The sequence below is a fragment of the Leuresthes tenuis genome, unplaced genomic scaffold (genome assembly GCF_036924035.1).
Source record: "Leuresthes tenuis unplaced genomic scaffold, fLeuTen1.0.hap1 SCAF_8, whole genome shotgun sequence".
Lineage (NCBI taxonomy): Eukaryota > Metazoa > Chordata > Actinopteri > Atheriniformes > Atherinopsidae > Leuresthes > Leuresthes tenuis.
The window spans coordinates 14,320,625-14,344,118 of record NW_027325362.1 but is presented as its reverse complement, the minus strand read 5'-3'; the positions used below and the strand labels follow the sequence as shown (position 1 = coordinate 14,344,118).

At 41.3% G+C, this 23,494-nt stretch overlaps 1 protein-coding gene across 1 annotated transcript; it reads left to right on the top strand.

Moving 5' to 3' along the window:
* Nucleotides 1-1,957: 1,957 nt before the first annotated feature.
* On the top strand, nt 1,958-22,997 carry stox1 (storkhead box 1). Its single transcript, XM_072390960.1, has 4 exons — nt 1,958-2,459; nt 18,012-18,164; nt 19,342-21,973; nt 22,512-22,997. The coding sequence occupies exons 1-4, from the start codon at nt 2,129-2,131 to the stop codon at nt 22,663-22,665; spliced, it is 3,270 nt and encodes a 1,089-aa protein (XP_072247061.1). The 5' UTR covers nt 1,958-2,128; the 3' UTR covers nt 22,666-22,997.
* Nucleotides 22,998-23,494: the final 497 nt, after the last annotated feature.

Sequence of the window (23,494 nt, the reverse complement as noted above, 5' to 3'; positions counted from 1 at the left end):
AGCACAGACAGTAGGGTGGAGGCGAGAGGAGACAATGAGGCTGATACCAGACCAATCATATGAGCCTCCAGCGTCCACTTTTCCTGATAGTCACTCACAAGCAGCTGTCTGTTGTTGGCACGTTAAGCTTTGATTGGTCTGGGCTAGTCTATGGTAATATTTATAAACCTTCACCATTGCTGTTTTTCTCCTAGCTTGTTTTCACCATGACAGCTGATGGGTTCTTCCTGAGGTATAAGCACAAGCTTATACGACTCGCTATATGCGTTAACAAAGTTTCTGCTGTGAAGAGGCCAAATTCTGAAATTTCTCCACACAGAAACCGAGTGGGCTATTGCTCAGTCTTTGAGGATGAGTCAGCCCAAACCCTCAGCCTCACTGATGTTCTCCCTCTGCCACCACCTGGTCCTGTCCTTCAGTCAGGGGAAGGAAGCTGAACTCGGGGAAATACCAGCAGCTGACGGAGGAATTCAGCTACCCGGATGACCGCCAAGTGTCTGGACTGGGATCCCCAACCGTACTCGTGCCACGCTTTGGTGTGGGTGGTTCTCCTAACTTTGACTACAGGCTCCTGTACGGCCTGTACCTCTCTGGAACCTACAGCACCTTCCGCCAGCAGCATGAGAAGGGCAAAGACTACTTTCAGGACGTCCACTACTTGAAGGAGCATATTACTGACAGCCATGGTTCTGGGCAGCAGAAAAAGTTCTTCCCAAGTGCCCGCTAGAGCTGAACATGATGTGCCAAAGGTATGTTGAAAGAGATGCAAATTATGTCTTTATCTCAATCCTTGAACTAACGTAGTTCTATTTCAGATTTTAAATCCGACTCTCAACAGCATAAGATTCTTTTTAGGCTTTGAATAAAATTGTGTCAAATGATCTCGCTTCAGGATGAAGCAAAGTATTGGAGTAACTAATGGTGCTCTCCCAGAACCCAGCTCCTCATCTAGCTTTCAAATTTCTAGCCAGCAGTCTTTGCTCATAAGCTATCCAGGAATGATCTCGGAGCATCTCTAAGCGAGAGGATGTGTTGACACCATTTAAGAAAAATGAAATTGTTTGGTTCTTAGACTGGTTTGTCTAAGAAAAAAAAATATATATATATATAAAAATGGAATCCTTTGAATTTTTAATAAGCCTCAATTCATTCTGTAGTTTTCAACTGGCCTATCTGACTTGTTTTAATGTGCTCTTTTCCTGTCTTGTACACTATCGCTTATTTTCTTTAAATTGCGGAGTTAAAATGTTACTGTTATCTGCAAATTGCTTTTGGTGTTGTAATTTTACTATATATTTTTTATATTTTTGTTTCATTCCATGTTTGTGTCCTTTTTAATTACTATATTAAACATTGAGTTACATTTTGTTTGAAAAATGCTATATAAAGTCACAAGCCCTGCAAATCCCTGAAATGCTCAAGTAAAGGTGACATATTCTGGTAAAATACCTTTTCTTTTTCAACCCTGTGCTTTTAGAGCATGATTTGGGTGTCTGATGTCTATAGAGTACCTATCTATATACCACTAGAGCGTTTTGGGTATATCTGGAAGAATAGACTAACGTGTTTACTGTATTAAATTGCACTCCAGATGCCCAGGTTTTGATGACGGGTGATATTACACGTATCATGGATTGCAGTAGTCCCCCTGAGCAAAGCACTGCTTTACTGCCACCAGCATACACCTTGCTCAGCAGACGAGCCCGAGCAATAAGGAGTGCCTCAGGGATCTGAGGCAGGTTGACAAACGCGCGTTACTTCTCCTTAGAAAGCCCTGTGTCATATCTTTGCAACGTAGCTGCAATGGTTAAAAGGAAACTTAACCTGACAACACACACACAAACACACACCTGTGAACAGTCGGTGGGAGGTCCACCTGTGAGTCCCACCACCAGCAGCAGCGGGCTGATGAGCCCTCCTCCTCTGTGCCACCGTCACTCGTTTCCCTGGAAGCCGACAGAAACCAGTCGCTCGTCCTCTGCGCCTCAACTTCACGATACAGTGGAGGAATGCGTGGCAAAACCCGCCGATCAACTGGAGCAGTATATGGGAAACCTACCTTTTATCAAGCCCAATTTTATTTCGAGTATGGTAGTTGCGTACTGCTGTAGATAAAGGCGTTATAAAGATGTCCCACCAGCAGCGGCTTGTCCAACTCTCTGCCGCCTCTCTCGCTGTGGTCTTTGGCCCGGACGACGAGATTTTACGCGCCGGCGGGGGGAAACTCAACGCCAACAACGCTAGTGGTCAGGAGATTTTTGCGGACTTTAAAGCGCAAAATCTGCGCAGTTTCTGGAATAAGAGACTTGTTAAGGCCATAGCTGAAGTTTCCTTTCAGGGATGGATGGAAAACTGGGTGCTTTTCATTCAAGGAAACGCAAACAACCTGGAGGTGCTGAGAGAAGCGTGGATGCGCAGGGCTCTGAGGTCACCGAAGGGATTCATCATTAAAGCCGTCGGTAGGTAAAATCACCAGCGATATTTTATTTACTAGCGGCTAGAAACATCAGACCAGCATTATGGACAGCTGTTACCCTCATGTATGAGTACAATATGTTGTTTCTCCTTATGTGTTAATGTACACAGCCTTAGAAGAATCTAACCATGTGTTTACTTCTAAGAAATGCACGAAAGCTATAAACTCAGACTAACAAAAAGCTGACAGAGAAAGCTCTTCTCTTTTCTTTTCATTGGACCAACCACAAATAAATCCGATGGCAAAAAGTTAACTGTAGTAATAAAAAAAACGGAATATGTTATGATTTAATTTAAATCTGCCCATCTACTCTAAAAAACAGGTTTGAAGAATATGTGTCAAATATCTTGGATTTTGCAAAGTAGCCTATAGAGGTAGCAAAGCTGCACACATAACCAAGAATGACAGATTTCTTTTCACATGCCTACATTGCTAGTTTTCCCTATCCACACTGAAAAAAAAGTCCAGTCTTCCCTTTTTGAATTTTCTTTATTACTGCAAAAGATACTGCAAACTGCCAGGATGTTTCTTAGGCATCTGATGCCTCAGATATTGTCTAATACCCGCTTGACTTCTCAGCCTACCTTTGTTGTCAACACAGTGATGATTTTGCCAGTGATTGCTTGCAAATATTCATGCAGTTACTTGTAATTGCTCCACTTTTCTGGATGTGCTATAAAGCAGCCTATAGCTGTGCAGACACAATGGAGCTGAGATGGAAACCTTTATGCAGCCTCATATAGCATGATCTCATGGGTTGTAAATGTCGGACAACGGTGGCTGCTGGAGAAAATGACAACTTTGTGTGAGTGTTTGACCTAATAGCTACATTCTTATGAGATTCACATGATCTTTTGCATATTTTGTCTCACTTTCAAACTTCAGGCTATGTTTGGCAAATGTTTGTGCATGTGCTCAAAAAGTAAAGGTAAAATACAACGTAGGAATGTAAGTTTTTGTCTGCTTACAGTTATGGGAACACTGGCCCTGAGTTGTGATTTGGTGGAGCTGCCTTGCCCCGTCATGATCTGTCTGATACTGTGTTTTGGCTTTTCTGCTGTATACCTCCTGACCTTGTGTCAGTCTGTCTGCTCAGACAGATTGAAGCGCAGACAAGTAAATGGAGGAATGTGAAGGAGAGGAAGAGACCACACAGAGGGAGATCCCAGGAGGGCGTGGAGTGACTGAGGGTGGGGGGTGAGATGGGGTGGTAGAGGCTGACATGCCATCCCGCTGTGAGACAGTTTGTGGCCTGAAGCTTCAACTCAGCACACATGTGGGCCAAAGGTGATGCTGGCTTATTATTATGTGCAATTGCGGCTTCAGTGGTGTATAAAGACATGCATGATCTCACAGTCGGATGTAAGGCAGACATCAATATCTCAAACTCTTTCTGTTTGAACTTCACACCAGAAACTTGTAAGCAAACACTTCTGTGTGTGGACATGACGCCTACCTCTCCTTCTTAACAAATCCTTCACCTCACACCACAGCAATTTGTATGGAAATCAGGGCTGGCAGGCTGTCAGAGCCTGGTTTACGGCCTTCTGGCTGAGAATTGGTCAGCAGTGAATCACTGAGCGACTGGCTGCCGACCGCAGCCGCTTTTCTGTTACCAGGATTAATGTCCCTCCGTTTCATGGCCAGTAAGGGACTCCTAGATTTATATCAGACATGGACTCAAGGCCTTGACATTGTCCTGATACAAGTACGTCAGCGGGAAAACAGACACGTTATGACTTATGGGCTACAGTGAATTTCAAACAGCCCTATCTACTTTCCCAGGACAGAGCAAGGTTGAGACATGCCATTACTACAGGGAGGAGTGTTTTTTTTTTCTTAAAGAAAAGTTAAGTGGCTAATTCAGAGGATATAATGATTAAACTAACCAGATGTGGTTAAAGTTGGTTGTCAGTGTTGAGAGAAGGCATGACAAAATGTTCAGACAAGCAAGCACAGCCGCATATATCTCACCAGCTCTGCCTGGTTATCAGAGCTAATAGCCTAAGTCTACAGCGGACTGTCACTCCCGCGGCCACTTCTTCTGAGGGGAGATATGCAGGATAGGAGGTGCACAGTAGATGGGGAGGGTCACCGTGGAGTGTGGGGAGCAGCGGTGTGGTGTGGTGAGGTAAACATACAGGGTGAGGAGTTAGTATGAACAGGCTTTGTTATCCATGTGGGAATGGGCCCCACTGGTACTGGGAATAACCTCTCTGCTTTGAATCTGGAATGCCTACAGGGTGTTTCTCATTCTTTTACATTTACTTATCTCTTCATCCTGTCCATTCAAAGCAGCATAAGGAGAGTCAACATCCTTCGTGCTCACAGTTTTGCTGGCACTCTGTGGTAAGTTTACAGTAACTTCACTTTAGCTGACATGTGGTATCTCTATGGGAAACATAAAATCTAACAGTAAAGATGCAAAGTAATTGTTAGGGTTTTTTTCAGGTTTTCCACAAGAAATACCCCTAATTGAACTTTCCATCTGTGCTGTTGTATGATCATTACATCAAAGCATTTTCACGCTCATTTTACAACGTATACAGACTAAAACCACCAGCAGAAACCAAGCTACATTAATCCACATAATTGATGATTTTGTTTTACCAAACTAATCCGGAGGTGACGGTTTATATACAGTAATCAGAACATTGCCTCAGACAATGTTCTTGTTCGCTTTATAGCGCGGAGTTTGGTGACAAGCTTCACAAACATATCTGATGTGTCTGTGTTAACTAGGCAATCAGACATAGAATGCATACAGCGGGATTTTGTATGAAGACTTGAAGCGGTAGCAGACAATTTGATTCATCAAGAATCATTTAGAAAAGTTGATATTAGTTTTGTGTTATTGCATTTTGAAATCACTAACATCCACAGAGTTATGAGTGAGACTCCTCCGCGAATAGAAGTGTTTCATATGAGCTGTCTCTGCGAGGTGGCTGAGCGTACTTTCAGAGGTAGGGTGTGAAGATCACAAAGCAACTTGAGGTTGTTGGAATACTTTCCTGAGCCTGTCTTTTAAGGTTTGCTTGATACAGCCAGCTAGGCAGAGGCGCAGGGGTTGACCCAGGACTGGCTTGAGGGATTAAATATCCCAGCTGTCCTTGAAGCAGCTCGTAATCTGCTGGAAAGGAGCTAGAGGAAGAAGGTCTCTTCTCTCCCTGTTTCCTGCAACGTAGTGCCTGGGTATAACGGTAGTTGATGACCAGGCCACATTGTGTTGTTATGTACTGGTATCTGTTGTTACTCTATACTAGTGTCGTTCCTAATACCACCCTCGCTACCAGCAAACCTTGAAATATTTGCAGATTTTTTTATTTTTAGCAACGCTTCAGTGCCCCAAAAATGGGACTTGTGATAACTATGGTGTCTGAACCTGTGATTACGAAGCTGTTGTTTGGCAGAAATTCCCAGCTATTGCTTTGACTGCTTATTCAACACACACTATTTTCTCTATCATGTAAATAACTCCATATGGTTTTGTTGCCATGAGTATAGGATTGATTTTCATTGGAGGGGGTCTTAACATTCTTATTGGAGAACCACTCAGGCTCTCCATTTGAAACCAAAGGCTTCATAATGACAGTTAGCTTGTTTTGCATTATTTAGAGAGTCTACTGTCTCTGTGGCAGGACGAGCATCGACCACAAGGTGAAACGTTTATATGGTGTCAGCCATGGTGTAATGAGGTGTCCTGTATCCTTGTATCCTTTCTACAATCATCCTCTTTAAACTGCCCTCATTCTTCCTGAACTTGTACCTGAAGGGGTCTTCTTGCTTTCTCCATGGAAAACACTGCTGGGTCATACAGTACGCCTCCCTCAGTGTTAATTTGGAGCACCAGAACATGCCTCTGCTGTACTATTTAAGCTAAGTTTCCTTTTTCAAACTGTATGTTTCATTTAACTTGTCATACCATGAGGCAGTGAAGCATTCCTGAAATGCTTCATTTACTCTTTAGATCATTTCCTGAGCTCGTAGCTCAGCAAGCCTCATTTCTGTCTTTACTTTTCACTTGAAAGTGTTGTATTTTCGCACAAGGGGTGTTGCCTTTCATGAGGGTGTTTTGTCAAACTCTCAAAGCGCTCCACTAATGGTCATAACTCTTCCAGATGTGGGCTTATTAAGCATGACACCCTCTTGCCAGGTCCAACTGACTTTAAATGGCCCACCCTGTCCTAACTAAGCAGCAGGGGTCAAAGGCTAGAACCTTGTTGCTAACAAGCCACCCTGAGGTCATTTAGCCTCGGAGGCTATTTTTCAAAGACAAACAGGGTAACATACATCAATACAGTAGCCAGGTGTTCTTAACTCACTGGGTAGTGGCTCCAACACGAACCCCACCATGTTCCATGCATTCTTCTATGAATGCACAAACAAGTTATTATTACTTCTTTAGTGGAGCTCTTTGTTACAATATTTTTTGTCACTCTGTAAAATACACAATGTTATGGTCGCTTTAGTAACCTTTGCATTCTTTTAGCTACTACTCTTTATGGTGCTGGCTCTAAAAAGTAGATTTTCTGATCCAACTGAATCTTCATTAAGATGAAAAGATATCAAACCATAATATCTATAGACTGGGGAAACTTTCTATAAATACCTCTTTGTGTGTATGTGTGAGCCTTTTTTTTCAATGTGTGCCAATGCAAGGCTTTGGTTCTTTTTTCCAAGCAAAATTGAATCATCTATTTATTTCAGGCTTTTCAAATTTAATTATGCAGACTCGTCATGCTACAGACGTTTCTGATATATTACAGAAAACTATTTATTTGTGCATTAATTTTCCAGGGTGCAACCCTGCATAGGTCATAGAACATGTATATATGGTTTATTTCATGGAATCGTTCTAGTCATCTGAGCTGTCCTTGCAACAATGCTTGTAGAAAATAAAATAAAGCATTTATTTATTATACAGAGTCGACATTGTGTCTCTAAATTTATTTGAATCTGTCTTTCCTTCTAATTCCTTGGTTTACGCATGGCTTATATATCCAGATATGACAAAGCCTTGACATTTATTCTCAGATCTGACCCCTAGCATATGTTAAAATTGTGTGTGTGCATGAGTCCCAGAGCAGTATATAATTTGTTTAACCACATTCTTCCCCCTGTGTGAATGAGACGTATCAGCCTCCGTATCGACCCGAACACTGGACCCAGCCGTAGCAGGGGAGTGGACCACTGCCAACAATAACAGCTGAGGAGTTTCCTCTTTATCCTTCAGCTTATACACCCATGTCAGCGGACATTTCGGTTTCCCTCATGGGACTTATCTTTACCAACACTCATGTCAGACAAATGGTTGGACACAGACTATATTGCATTGAATTTTTGCATTACTATTACTCTTTGGTTTCCACACATGGTGTTTTCTTTGCTTGATTGAATAATGATAAATGCAACGGCATGCTGACATTGGTTTTGTGGTAGCAAAATGGTATTATTGTATTTCAGTAGTGAAACATGCTTTCAAGAACCATGCTGAGCTGCAGTGAAACAAATGGTGCGTACTGGACAGGAGATCCTCTCTGGATACTGGGGTAATGAATGCAGGAATATGCTAGCCCTTGGGCCCAATAAAACATTGGGTAGAAGTTTTTATCTGCAACAAATGACTATTACTCTTGATTAACAGGTGCTGGAAACTCACTTAGATTGTGCAAATTGGTGTTATGGTGGTAAAGAGTTAGCGGACGAATGCCTACATGTGCGTAAGCAGTCGACCCCTTGTTCAGTTTCTGGCTTCTGGCAACGTTTAGCAAATCAGTCAAATTTCTGGTTTTATGGAAATGGGAAGAAAAAACTGTACATTATACATAATGTTGATTATGCATAAGTTGAATTTACTTTGACTTTCATTTAATAAGACAGTATTAACCCAATTTATATCATGTTTATTTTCACGTCAATCTCATTTCATGTATTGATAAGGCTCAATATCAATGATTGACTGCTAATGGGTCTCTTTTCATACATAAAGCACACCGGGTTATAAGGCGCATTAAATTAAACAAAATTCAAATAAGTCAACTCACTTGTTGTACTGCATGACTGATAGCGTTGAGTTTGAAATCCGCTTCGTAAGCATGTCTCTTAACAGGAGCCATTTTTGGGGCAGCGGGAAAATGAATGCACACACCTTAATGTTGAAGCACAGATCGTATTACTCCGCGAGGCTCGTGACTACGGTGGCCGTAATGCTCAATCCATCAAGCAGTGCAGCTACGTAGCTTACCAAGGCCGTGCTAAAACATTTTGACAGATTTTTGAGCACATAAAATCGGTCCTAGGTCAGAAAGCACAACCAGAATTAATTCATACATTAGGCGCACCGCATTTTAAGGCGCACTGTCGATTTTTGAGAAAATGAAAGGATTTTAAGTGCGCCTTATGGTCCGAAAAATACGGTACATCCCATTTGCAGCGCATTCAAAAAAGTCAGGACAGTAAAGTTTTACCAATTCGTGATGTGGCCATTCATTCTTACAAGTGTAAAACATGTTCTTGCATTAAGGAATGAAGTGTTTCAGGTCATTTTGTCCCATTTTTCTTGGAGACACTGTTGCCTTTTTCAGTAGCAAACTCTCCACGCATCCTCGGTTGGGGACAGGTCGGGGCTGAAGATTGGGCTGTGGTTTTCATTGTCCTGTTGAAAGGGTGTCCATGGAAAAGATGGCACTTTTCTGCATCCTGTATGATCACAGAGCCTGGCTTTTGGACAAGTTGCTGACAGTCTTGTTTGTCCTTTTGGTCCTTGGGCTTAAGTGCATCAGAAAACTGATTAGTTTAACTACTATAAACGTTTTCACAGTGTGAATCCTCTGAGCCCGGCTTCATCTGGTCCAGTTTGAAGTGACATGAGTGAATGGAACTCCAAATTGTAGTGCATGAAGAAGGGTTCATGCAGTAACTTTTTTACTCATGTGCTCTTAACTGGCCCTTTCCAACCTTTTAGTGTGTGGTGCAGCCCTGAAATGTGAAAAATTATATATATTGATAAATCAAATCAGCTTAACAGGACAAAACATAAAACATGTATGTCTAAAATTGAATAAAAGTGGGAAAAATTAATTTAAGAATAACTGCTTTTTTTAAATAGAAATCTTATATACCAACTTTGTTTAATTCCTGACATAATTGCTGTTACTGGTTGACTGGAATAAAGAGCTTTGAAGCAGTGAGGCATACCTTCAGTTACACATGAAAAAATAAAAAAGCTGAATGCAGAACACATTTACCACTCTAATGTGAGTCAGGTTGTGAAGCAGCCCCACACAGGTGGATCACAGTCTGAAAATCTAAACAGCATTAGGGAACCTGTGACTTAATCAGTAGCTGGTGAAGGATTAGCAAAGACAGGAGAACTCTGTAGGTTTGTGTCCAACATAAATATCCTACTCACAAGATCGAGGCTGAGATTGCATTATGTTCATTTTGATCTACAGTCAAAGAAAACAGAGAAAACATTCACCCATGACTGTAACTGTAACAACTATTCATGAAGCTTCCTTTCGGAACAGAAAAGGATTTCCTGCTTTTTCTTGTGGAGGAACAAGAGCATCCTTGCATGCACTTGATAAAAAAAAAAAAACAGCCACTCTGATTCCTACTGTCTTAATGTTACCATTTTTTTAGAACTTATTCAGGTTAAACAAGCATTTTAATTGGCATTCCTTATTGAGGAAATGCTTTTACCTTAAGGAGAGGTCATTTTTATGGGTCACCAGAACTGACCATAGACCTGTCTTTTCTTTTTTCTTGAATGTGATTTATGTTATTTAATCTTCTTTGTTAAACTGTCTCATAGTTAAAGGCAGTTACAAAGCGATCCAGTATCCGTGTATCACTTTGTTCATTTACCTCAAAAAAAGTCCTCGTCTCGACTCTTGCAGATCTTCAGTGGAGCAGATGATTTGGTGAAATCTCAGGGTCAAATACGTTTACGGTCTGTGGTGAGGTCTTTTAAGATTGTTTGTGTATTCAACTCCATTATTATGTTGTTAAAAAAAATGTTTTCTGCAATGACACCCCCCCCCTTTGTAATGGATATACATCATCCCTGTTTATTAATTATGTTTGAAAGAAGGAAGAAAAACTTTAGCCTAAATGTCAGAAGAACCGAGAGCACACCGACACTCTCCCACAATTTTCAATACATTCAAAGCATTTCAGGCTTTTATTTACAGAATAAAAGTGTTTGCAGTGTTTTTTTTCTGCTTGTAAATTAATATCTCTTTGCCATCATGTCATGTTATGTGTTGTGATATTTATGACTATGGTGTACACAGTTTAAGCTTTTGAAAGATTTTTTTCCCATAGCTCTGAATGAGATTTGAAGACTCTGAACATTTATCCTCAGCTGTGTAATGTTGGGGTATTTATTCTGAAAGTCAGTCTGTCAGGTACGTGGGCATTAGATAACAAAGAAATGGTGCTGTTGAACAGAAAAAGCTTTCTCTGGAGCAATGTTTGGATCTGTAAAAGTAGATGAGAAACAGATACTGGGTGTGGTCCATTAAGCATGAAGGTTTTAAGTAAAAAGACAAGCCAAAAATATCAAGCTTTTATGTGTCTCCTGGCATTACCATGTGTTGGTATCATGTTACCAACAAGTCAGCCAGGAGTTTTTTGCTACAAAACACAGTCCTGTCTCCCTTCACCATTGTTACTCGTCCTACACCTGGCTGGGGTAACACAGTTTTTGCACTCTCGCTCTTCAGATGGTAGCTGGATTGCATTTTACATGGTTTTAACTCTGATTTAGATGATAAAAAAGATTACTTAATGACATTAGAACTGCAGTGATTTGTCATACTTGGTCTGTGGTAATGAAGTAAGTGAGCGAAGATGCTTTGAACTCAGTCAGTTTGAGGAGACCGCCTGTTTAATTGATGACAGAGATTAAAAGGAGCTAAAGTCTTAAAGCTACAACTGTTTTACAGATAGCCGTTCTACATTTCTGCTGCTGTTTCTTCTTTTTCTTTGGCTTTGTAATGCATGTGGCAGGTCAGTACCACAGTAAAGGTTTCTATGGTGATGAGAGTCAACACAAACCCGGCCTGTGTTTCTATTCATTCTTTTCAAGTTTTAGCTCATGAATGCTCTTTTGTTGTGGGTTTTTTCTTCATTTTTTTTTGGTCTTATCTGTTTTTCAGCTGTTAACTTTTAAATGCAGTATTCAGAAATCAATGGTCATACCCCGACAATTGCTGTGCAAATCGACACATTCACTCAAGTACTGATTGAAAAGAGGTCGCAGTCCAAATTTTACTCTTCTCCTCACACCTCAACAACTAACTTGCACTCAGAGATGCTGAGCCATCAGAGTCCAGTTAAATATTTACTCAAAGCCCAGAGTTTGGGCAGAAATGCTGGTTTTATTGTTTCAAATCAATCAGTAAAGCTTTAAAAAGATGCAGCGCTAAGTTTTGAAGGCTTGCTAAATTTAGCCAATGCAATAACTATGTTGTCAGTTCAACAAAAGATTCTTCTTGCAGACATTTTCTATATTATGCTACAATTTGCTTTCAGAGTGGAATAACAGGAAAGAGCACCGTTGGTCTGGTTGTTGAGACATTTGGGCTGTTATTTCTTACTGAAGAGATCTTTTCAACTAGTTTATTGGGCCATTTAACTGCAGCACCCACATCTGTGTATTCTATGGGAGTGAAAGACACAAACTCGTAAAGCATTTTAAAAACATGCAATGCACTCACTCACACACGTATACGATAGGGAAGGGTGGAGTAATAGAGGCCTGCAAGTCTAGAATACACAAAACAAAGTGGTTGTGAGACTGGGAGGGAGTCAGGGCATAAATTACTACTAGCATCTACTCCCATTACACTAAATCTGACTGTATGAATGTTTGACATTGTCTCACTGGAGACTTAAATCTTTTGCTTACAACCTGCAGATGCACTGAAGCATGTCTCTCACAAGGTCTCAGCCAACAGTCGACGGGTGGGGGGTGGACTTTGCAGTTGATTTCGCTGAATGCTGTGCAGTGTGTTCTTAATGAGGGAAATGGAAGATAAGGTTGTTTGCTAAGTGGAGTCCAGAAGATTAGACGATTGCAGGAGAAGATTAGATGGTGTGTGTTTGAGGGTATGTGTCTTCTGGGAGGCCTGTCGAGTGAGGATTAGTTGGAACAGACCTGGTATGTCGGTTAGGTTTTACCTGCAATCTGCAATAGTGTGAAGATGAGAGGCCAAGGGCTTGATTCAGGCACAGGTTGTAAGGCATTTTTATTGAATGAAATACATGCAGCATGCATTTAGACGTCTGACAAAGGAAAGATATGTGAATGAGAGCAGTTTTTTGTGGAATTCAGTCAGTATTAATATTGATATTCAGTATTGATATACACTTACACTTACACTTACACTTACACTTACACTTACACTTACACTTACACTTACACTTACACTTCTCTGGTTTTACAAACTGATGCACACTTTTCCTTGTGGTTATTCTTTGTTGATACCAGCTACGTCTGTGTACTGAATGGGGAATGTGGAACATTTTGTGGAACATCTTAGCTGGTTTGGATCTGCTTGAAAGTATATGTGCAGAAGTAATTCAACTCCCATTTGAATTTTTTTGGGGTTTTAGTAACTTTGAGAAATTCAGTTTTGTACATTTTCAGGCAGACCAACTTGTTTATGTGCATTTTAATGTCAGTTTTTTTTTTTTTGGATAACACAATTTGTTTGGACACACTGAGTGTCGTGTAGTTCAAGACATTGAGTTATCCCAATATTTCATTAAAAGCCCAAAATCTCGGTGTTATGATGGCACTACATAAGAGGTTTGGGGATTTAAACATTCCAGGGGTCACCACAGACCACCATCAGTGTTACTAATAAGCGCACAATATTTTAGATTAATGTGCAGTGTGTACATTTTACAGAAATCTTGCTGTACTGTTTGACAAGTGAAAATGGATTTTTGTGTCTCTGCCACGTTTTTTGCTGTCAGGGGCTGAAGATGATTGTGGAAAAAGGAGACTGCTGTGCTGTATCTGTTAGCAGAATGGAAGCCAAAAGCTTGAAATGTGAAATGACAAACAAGTTGCGAATGCTTTTTTTTTTTTTTTGCTGTATTGCATGTTGGAATGTGCCTCGACTGCTTTTCTTAAAGATTACCAGATACTTCTAGTCTTTAAATACTACATATTAGTGTGAGATTGTGTCCTATCCATGTTAGCAACTGATTGAGAGGTGGAAAAAACAGGGGGGCCTAGAAAACAGGGCTTAAATTGTCTCTTTTATCATATGTGAAAGGCGTTTGCCACCTCTGTATTCAATTCAGACAATTTAGACATAACCTGACATCTGCATGAATGTGGCTTATAGAAGGTCGACAATATGAGCTATATAGTTTGGACTGTTAAAAGTTTCTTTTTTCAGAAGACTGAAGGTAATGCAATCATGTTTTAAATGGGACTCATGCGGCTCCAAGGCGCACTAAACAACACAGCCATGTGAATACATGTGGCATTGATCAGTGTCAGCAGCCTAAACGATCTCAGAGGGGAAAGAGGAGAGAAGGTCTCTGTCAGTCATCTCTGCAATGTGAAGGCATTTTTCATCATATTCCCCAGGCAGCCGTTTACACTCGGATAAAAAGTTTACGACATGGGAAGAAATAGTTTTTAGTCTGTGCGGGACAAAAGAATGTGATTGGAGGCAGATTTAAAAAGCTTTAATTAATTAAAAAAAAATTTTTTAATGTAGTGACGTCTTTCGAACTGCAAAGCTACACTCCGACTTGTAAGTCAGGCTTTCTGTTGGGCTTGTTGTTTGCAAATCTTGAAGAAGTCATGGTGGCATGGTCATTTTTATTCACTTGCCCTTCCACAACAGTTTTCCCAAGCTGAGAACAACTAAACCCCTCAGATCCCCTTTAAAGGGTCACGTTGAAGTGCGGCTCCTTCTAACTTGCCTTGACACAAGTCTCGTCCTGTTTTGAGTCTTGAGCTGCTGTTTCCCTACTTGTGGCACAGGATTTCGTTTCCATGGCACCCAGCTGGGTATTCATGCTGTGTATGACAAAGGGTGTAATGTCTGTGTCCCGGTCTTAGATTACAGGAACACAGAGCTCCGTTCCCCCTGGAGAGAAGACGGTTACAGCAGTGATCCTCCCCGATGGTCACGCCTGCTAACGTTAGACTCAATAAACACTAATCCTCGTTCTGCCCTAGCCTTCCATTACTCCAACTTTTTCCCACAAATAAATTGCTACTGGCCTATGTTTTGTTTTTTCTTTGCCAATCCTTATTTGCCAATGCAGCTGTTGAGCTAGAATTAATCAAACAACATGTGGGAAACCTTTTTTGAAGTACAGATCATATCAGCAGGTGTCTGGCAGGATATCTTTGAACCAAGATTACAGCCTACAGAAATTCACTCTGCAAAAAGAGAGCACTACTTTATCAATTTCATGTTCTAAACACATCATTTCCTTTTATCTGACCCTATCACATCTTATGCCTGTTTTCAGTGGTTCTAAATGGTTGCTCCGAGGACAGCCTGCTAGACATTCCTATAGGAAGTTAATAACAATGAGGAGCTAAGTCAGCAGCACTAATTCACTGCAGAGGGAGACTGCTATTGAGATATCCGCTCTGAGGTTTAGTCAGCTTAATGTCTTGTCTCAACTGAGGGAACGCAGATGGGTTTTTTTTTTTTTTTTTTTTTCCTTTTTTGCTTTTACAATCCCTCAGGATCTGACTTAGAAAGAAATACCCCTGTCTGTGAGCCTTATGAGCTTTAAGTGAGCTCAGTGTGCTGATAATGGGGCTTTTTTTCCTTTAAATAACTGAGCTTGTAATGTTTCACACCAAGGATTTTCAATTAAAAAAAGAAGTCGAATCATTGTAGCTCGATTAATATCAGTGTAAAAAGTGTTGCCAGATTGAGTGTTTTAAGGCTAGTTTGCGTTTATTTAGGAAGGTAAGAAACTATTTTGAGCAAGGGCTTGTACTAATTAGGCACTTTCTACTGAAGAACCTATGAAAATGCTTGGGTTTATTCTAGTAAATGTGCCTCCTCCTCTTTTAGTAGTTTTACATCAGTTCTGAGATCTGTAGAGCCAGCCTGATGTTCAATAATTGGTACGCAATGATTGCTGGAATTTGATAATTTTTATCCCATTCAGAATATTCTTCGGTCCTATTTCTGACATAAAAGACTTCCTTAATTCAACATTTGCACATACAATAGAAGATGGGACACTGGCTTAAATTAAGTATATATTTAAACACATATTTCTTGTATTTCCAAATAAATGCAAATAAAACTTGGGCTACTTTCATGGCTGTTTGACAGGTCAGACTGGGATACTCTGGGTTTGCAAATGTGAAACGTGACCTCTGATCATAAAGAGCCTACACATAAACATGAAAATAGATTTTGACCAATTATTCATTTCTTATCGAGCTTTAGTTCCCGTTGACTTGTCTGGATCTGTCAGTACATGCGTCATGCATGTGTCTTCTGTAAGGCCTCACCATGGCACACATATGATTCATTGTATATTTTCCCTGCCTCGGACATAAGTGGTTCAAGTGTGAGGGTTGTAAATGTTTAGTTTACATCAAGCGCAAGCTTGGCAATGTTTTTGTTGAGCACCCCAAGGGCTGATGGGAGAATTGCTCACAGTCACACAGACACGCCACATGTTTAAGTTTAAGTCTGATTCCACACGTATACACAGAAAGTCGTCGTCAACGCCACTTGGAACTTATGAAAAACAGGGAGGAGAATGCTTCAGTTGACAGTCTAACAGTTGACAAGTAATTTACCAAATTCAAGTGTTTGTGATCGTGCACACGCTTAAGTGGAATTTTGTGATGGATGATGTTTTAGCTCTTATGCCTGTTCGTCATGTTTTATTTTGAACTTTCATTAATGTGTTCTCAGCCCCCTTTTTTCAGCCATTCTGCTCCTTTAATTAACGTGGTGTAGCTGATTGACTAAAACCAATTTTCCACTACTGTGGCTAAGGTTATGTGCACGGCCTTGTGTCTGCTATTCATTGAAAGTAAGTTTGTGTTTGTGGTAACCCAGCCCAGATGCTAATCATTCATCACTGCAGAGTCTGGTTTGTTTTGGTGCTTTTATTGTACTCGCTCCTTACTTTTAAACAGAGCTGCTTATAAGAAAAGCACACATTGTTAGTATGTCGATATTTTAGATATTGGCAGCCTTTGTAAAAGAAATACATTAACTGCTTCAGAAAGTTTGCATCAGCAAAGCAAACATTTTGGTTTCTCGTTTATAATATCACTCAGGAGTTCATAATGTGTTCCCACTTCAACAAAACTCGCATTCTTATCTCAACCGTGACCACATCAAATATGGGCCTAACTTCAATCTTCACTAATCTTCACCTAAAAATGAACATTTACACTCTTCTAAAAACCAAAAACTAACCACCCAAGTGTTTATCTCTGTAGATAAAGATTTGCATCTCTAGCATTATTTGGAGACACAATATTCTGGTTTGGCAGATCTTTAGTTTTGCATTTTTAAGCGGCACTGGTGTCCTGTTTGGACATCTTCATTAGGAAAATGTGCTATTCTTTTTTTAATTCAGGTTTAACTCAAATTTATTGTCTCCCCTTGCACAAAGGGAGAGGAAACAGAAACACCCCTCCACTGGTGTTATTATTACCTCTTGTCTCTGAACTAGGTAACACATTGACCAAATTGTAGACTTTTATGTTAGCAGGCGAGCAAATCAGTTATACCATGTCAAACATAGGATTCAGTTTTGATGCCCTTTAGTATAAGCAGGCTTTTGCCAAGAAAAACCCACATTTTCCTGAGGCAACGTAACCACTACATGTTGCTTCAATTAGGTTTGTCCATGTGTGAAACTCATGTTGATTGTTTTTAAAACTGAAATGCAGTGTTTGTAGAATGTCTGGTTAGCTTTAAAATGACTCCAGTTTTATGATTCAAAAGCTCTGGTGTGTCTGTCTCATGGACTCCCACAGTTTGCTCGCATCAGAGGAAGACTGTCAATCTGTGGAGTCAAGCAGAGTGGTGGGATTTCATGTGGGCTGTACATATGCAGAATGAGTTTCATCATATTTTTATATGATGCTCCAAAGACTGTCCCTGACTTGTTTATTAGCCCCTCTGCTTCTCGTGTTTTTGTAGGTTTGTAATTCACTCCTGGACATGTGGGGCTGTATGATATGGGGGGTAGGACATTTGATCTGCCTAGCAGGCGGACCTGTGGTCTTTTCTGTGGGAGTAATGGAATTCTGTGGTCTGTCTCAGTACTGCTGGAATTTCAAAAGCAGTCAGGCATGATTCATATAACTCGCATAAATAGACCACCACGGTCAAGATTTAGAAGGTGGTTAAGACAAGAATGTCAACTTCAGTACTTTGAGTTGTTGTTGGCAGCATCGGTCAGAGAGAGACCTCCCTGGCCCAAGTGTGTTTATACCTCCTGAAGCAGGCCCACCTGTTTCACCCAGTCATCTGCTGGTGTGTTGCTTTTGTTTCAGGTGATCTGTCCCCGGTGCAGATGTCCCCTGTTCCTCAGTCCCAGTTCATTCCCTTGGCGGAGGTGCTGTGCTCGGTCATCTCCGACATGAACTCCACCCAAATCACTGTCAGCCAGGAGGCTCTTGTCAATTACATGAGCAAAGCCCATCCAGGTAATCCATAAAATATTCCATCAGTTTGCATGTTAAAGAAGCTGTTTCGTATTCTGGTAAATGCACTTCCAACCCTGTTCCTAAAAGCTGTCGCAAACGTGTTTGAAATGCAACTAATTTAATTCTTGAATTTAATTGGAAGTGAGTACAGAAATAACTTCTAAACTGACGAAACTAAAGAATTTCTTTTGTTTACCACTGTGTTGCATCACCCCTTCTCAGCATTTGGGAACTGAAGATTCCAAATTCTATAGTTTTGAGAGAAATGTCTTTTTCATTCTTTCATGTATAACTTTTTTTGGTATGTTTTGTTCCATAATGTTTGAAATGCCCTAAATAGGTGTCGGTCTGGACAGATGGCAGGAAAGTTCACCCAGCAGACGCCGCACACAATATGTTGTAATACTTGGAGAAAGTGGCTTGGCATTTTCTTGCCAAACCACCGTCTTTCTGTATTAGTTCCTGATTCTGCAATAAGGAGGGCCTTCCCGTAAAAAGACAGCCTGCGTGGTATTGTCTCTCGTCTCTGAGGAAGATCAATATATTTACCAAATTAGAAACATTCATTTTAGTCAGCGAGGAAAAGGGTTATACTCTGTCTTACCATTATTCCAGTGGATTTGTCAGATCATGGAAAGGTTTCCAGCAACATTTCATAGTAGAAATCTGTGCTCATAATGCTTTTCAGAAGTGTGAGGTCAAGCATTGGTTTCCATTACAGAATAATTTCTCTTTGATGCAATGCCGTGGGACTAAAGATCAATGCTATTGAATCTTGTTTTTTCAGTCTTGCCCTGTGTGTGGATACATTTCGCCAGATTCTTTGAATATTTTGATGTTATGTATCATAGATAATGACATTTGACAGTAAGGCATTTGACACCACTGCGTTATCTTTTACTTACTTATAAAAAATAAATCCATAATAAGACTCACCCGTCTGTCTGTAAAATATAAGCCCCTCCCATCAGTTAGAGCAAAGAAAAATGACTGAAAATAGATCAAAATACCTATAAAATAACTAATAAAATAACTTGTGAACCTTCTGTAACCTGTCTAAGACCTGTAAACATTTAATATTTAATACTGTAAATGACTTGCATTGTTAGACCTCTGCTACAGGATATACAATTTGTTCTCTTTGTCCCTAACACTCTTCAGTGTTTCTGTGTCTCAGGGATAACCATTCCCACTCAGGACATCCTCTACAACGCACTTGGCACTCTGATCAAGGAGCGCAAGATTTACCATACAGGCGAGGGCTACTTCATCGTCACGCCTCAGACCTATTTCATCACCAACAATATGGTCAGAGAGAAGAACTGGTGGACTTCTGGTTCATCAGATGACCCCCCATTGCCCCCTGCCATTACTTACCTTCTTAGCAACGATATCTGTGTTGAGAGCACTCAAACCCTCCCTGTGGCCCACTGCAAGTCTTGCAAGTGTTTCAACTCTCTCCAAACAGCCTTGAATATTGCTCCAACTACTGAAACAGCCACTGTCCCTCCCTCAACTGTCCCAGACCAGCATTCCGTCACTGTGTCCATTAGTGAATGCACAGGGAAAAGCTTAAAGTGGCCCCGAACATCGGATCACAAACCCACAGTGCAGCATCAGTCCACCTCCACAGCGGCGGATTGTCAGGCAAGTGAGATCAGCAAAACAACTGCCACCTCTAACGCCACTGGTCGTAAAGAAAAAGATAACAAACCCTCAAGGAAATTTGGTCTTAGCTTATTCAGGAGGAATGGAGCAAAGAAGGAGAAGCCAAAGAAGGAGTATGCCTCATTTTCAAGCCAGTTTCCTCCAGAAGAGTGGCCGGTGAGAGATGAAGAAGACTTGAACAATTTACCCCGTGACCTGGAGCACGCCATCATCAAACGTATCAACCCTGAACTGACTGTGGACAACTTGACACGTCACACAGTCCTAATGAAGAAGCTGGAGGAAAGGAGGGAAAGGGGGGTAGACAAGGTGTTAGATAGGGGGCTCGATAAAGTCGATAAGGGTGTCGATAAGGGAATGTCTACTGACATCCTAGCGTTCTCAAAACACAAGCATCACCACTCGTACAAAGCAGGGGGAGGGAAGAGATCTTCTCAGAAGGCTTCTCGTAGCAAGAGGAAGGCCCACTCAGCCAGAGAGAAGCAGAGGGAGAAGGAAAGGGTTAAAAGCAAAACTCATATATGTGTGGACAATTATCCAGAGGGAGAGGATTTGATTCCAACTCGGCTCGGAGTGGAAATCCCTGTTGATGAACCGGATCAACTGGAAGAGGGTGGAGCTGTTGAGGGAAAATCTCTTTATAAAAAACGCATTGAGAACCCGTTCCAGACGCATCCAATCAGAGATACTGAGAACATAATTACCACCTCCAGAGAGCATAGGAGACGAGAGGTGAAAGAGGGCAAGGCCTCAGGGGCAGGGCGGAAACAACGACCTAGCCACCGCTCGAAATCATGGGACCCACACCGAGCCAAAGTGATGGCAGCAGATGGAGAGGATGCTTTGAATCTCCCATCATCTGAGGACAGATACGACTGTAGTCTTGAGAAGGACTTTACTGCTGATCATCCACTCCAACTGGACAAAAAGCAGACCAGAGAGCTACCGTCAGACTACAGCGCAGCCTACCCACAGAGCAGCACGCTACGGATAGAAGACAAGGTCCGACATCAGAGAGAGGGAAACAAGGAGAGCTGGGAGGGAGAAAACAAAAATGGGAAATTTCAGGTTGCTCAAGATTACAAAAATGTGCCAGACCAGAGCCAAAAGAGAGAAGACGCTCTTTCTAACATCCAACAGTACTCCAGCATGAATACCATTCACCCTGCCCGTCCCTATGAGCTCATTATAAACCACTCATATGACCCTAATCTGCCGTGGCCAAAGCCCTCTGTACAGCGTAAACATTCCCTCAGACTGTCCAATCAACAAAGCAAAGATGTTCAAAAGCCTGATGACTTCTCAGAAACTACACCTACTCAGGACCAACAGGAGATTAGACCCAGCCAGGGAGAACGCCTGGAACTGACGCCTGACAGCACTCCCCTAATAACAGACATTGATGGCTTCATAGAAGACGACAACAGGCTCTATCAGAAAGCAGCTGAGCCGGAGAATGACGATGCCTGCAGCTCCTTGTGTCTGAATGTTGACGAGATTATTGATGTTGCAAATGAGTATCAAACTGGTTTAGCAAGCTATCGTGACCATCAGCTGGTTAACCATGACACTTATAGGCAACACCAGGCACCTCACAGTTACTATTATAAAACCACTTTTCAACAACCACAAGCTGCCTTCAAGCAGGATCCCTTCAACAGCACTTTGAGAGATCTAATTTCCCCTGCAGCCCAGAGGGGAGCTTCCCTCAACCACACCAGACCTGGAGAGACCAGCTGGAGGCTCCATCACGGGAAGACCAGATCACCAGGCACCCAAAGTGAGGCCAGCCCCACGGGAAGCACATTGATCCAGGGGGAGAGACAGCGTGAAGCTAATCTTGATGTGGACTGTTCGGAGGCATGCGAAGTTACAGACAGTAGCATATTTGATTACTGCCAGGCTAGTGAGATAGAATCTGACTCGGAGACTGTCCGGAAGTCTGCTGATGAAGGTGACGGTGAGTCTGCTCACTGGGCAGCTGATGTGGAAGAAGTGCAAGAGGATGACTTTGATGACAAGGGTGTCCTACAGAACTACAGAGCGGTTCAGAGCACGCCAGGCGGAGCCAGAAGGGCAGAGGCTGGGGAAAAGGTAGAGAACCAGAGCATCACAGGAGACAGTGGGATAGATTCCCCTCGGTGAGTGTCTCTCTTTATAATTGTCTATGTTGGCTATGATAAAGTCCTGTAAAATAATTTTAGCTTTATTACAAAACACCTTAACGCCACTGATGTCCAATGAAGGCCACTGAATGTAACGGCTAACACATACCACACATACATCCTGCAGTAAGCCCACACCAGACTGTAATGGCCTACATTTTTAAGTGGCTTTTGGGCAAAAATAAACACAGTACCGAGGTTCGTTAACCTCGGGGTTGCATGTCTGTGGTTGGCTTTTCTTTTCTCATTCTTTCTTGTGGTTTTTCTTTTAAGGTAAATTGCAATAAAGCTGAACAAACACCTTGTGGCCAATTATAGCATCCAGTGTTTGGACAGAAGGGAGTCATTTCTGATGATTATACGTAATTGCTGTGCAACACTTAAATACTCATTTTATAATCAAAGAGGAAGAAAAGACTTCTTTTCTGTCATTGAACTCGATGTGCACCTGGGTATGTAGGTAGTCGGATGGAGTGAACGAACATGTCACACTTGGTATGTTTTGCCCCTACAGGACCCGCGTCAGTCTGGGATCCAGCAACACCGTCATTCTCGAAGGTCTTAAGAGGAGAGGCTTTTTGCAAAACCTGGAGAAACTGCACTCAAAGAGCAGCACCATTCGACCACAGAGTTCCCTGCTACAGCTCACTCCCGTCATGAATGTATAGTAGGCCTCCGCTGAAGTGTCGGACCATGTGCTTGAATCCCCGGTTATATGAAAATGATACGGCCTGAAATTTTTTTCAATGATGAGGGTTTGCATCTTGTTGCCTACCTCATACTGATATCTATGACAACAGAGGTCTGTGTAAAGATGTACAGTGAAAATGTATCTTTGTAAATCATTCTAAGATAAATATGCTATGATGTTATCCCACCATCAGTATATGCTGTTGAATAGTCCTCATTCTATGTGATATAAATGCAGCTTTCTTTCTCCACTTGCCTAACTGTTGAGAAGAGCTATAACTTGTCCTAACGTTTCCTTGTTTTTTCGTCATGTACCCAAAATAAAACTGTATATATCCACCATGATGTACATTCTTTTTTTGGGGGGGCATAACATAGCTCTTAAATAAGTAATAATGATATTACTCAAAATTAGGAGAAGACTAAAAATAAAGGAGCTTTATTAAAGGACAACGCTTAAATCTGCTACATTAAAAATAAACGTTTTTGTGCTTAAGAGTTGTAATTTAATTAATGTGAAAAGACTGCAGGAACCCAAGTTAACACACACTTTTGATCTTGGGTTGAAAGTAAATGATCTGTCATGTCAACAGAAGCACAACTCTGCACTCAGACAGATGATACCTTCTTATTTCCAAATGTTATACCAACAGCGGATCCCAATCTGGAGACAGACTAAAGTCAGTCTCCAGCTGTGAAAGAATGTAAACCAGTGTAACACTTCTTTTCTTTTTACTAAGGTCACAGGCAATCCCCAGGGGGTTTACTCTTACATATTCAATTACACCTTTTACTACTCCTCCAGAC

Coding starts and splice junctions, on each gene's coding strand:
- stox1 (XM_072390960.1), top strand. CDS start 2,129: ATGTCCCACCAGCAGCGGCTTGTCCAACTCTCTGCCGCCTCTCTCGCT. Junction 2,460..18,011: donor ATTCATCATTAAAGCCGTCG/GTAGGTAAAATC, acceptor CTTTTGTTTCAG/GTGATCTGTCCCCGGTGCAG. Junction 18,165..19,341: donor CATGAGCAAAGCCCATCCAG/GTAATCCATAAA, acceptor TCTGTGTCTCAG/GGATAACCATTCCCACTCAG.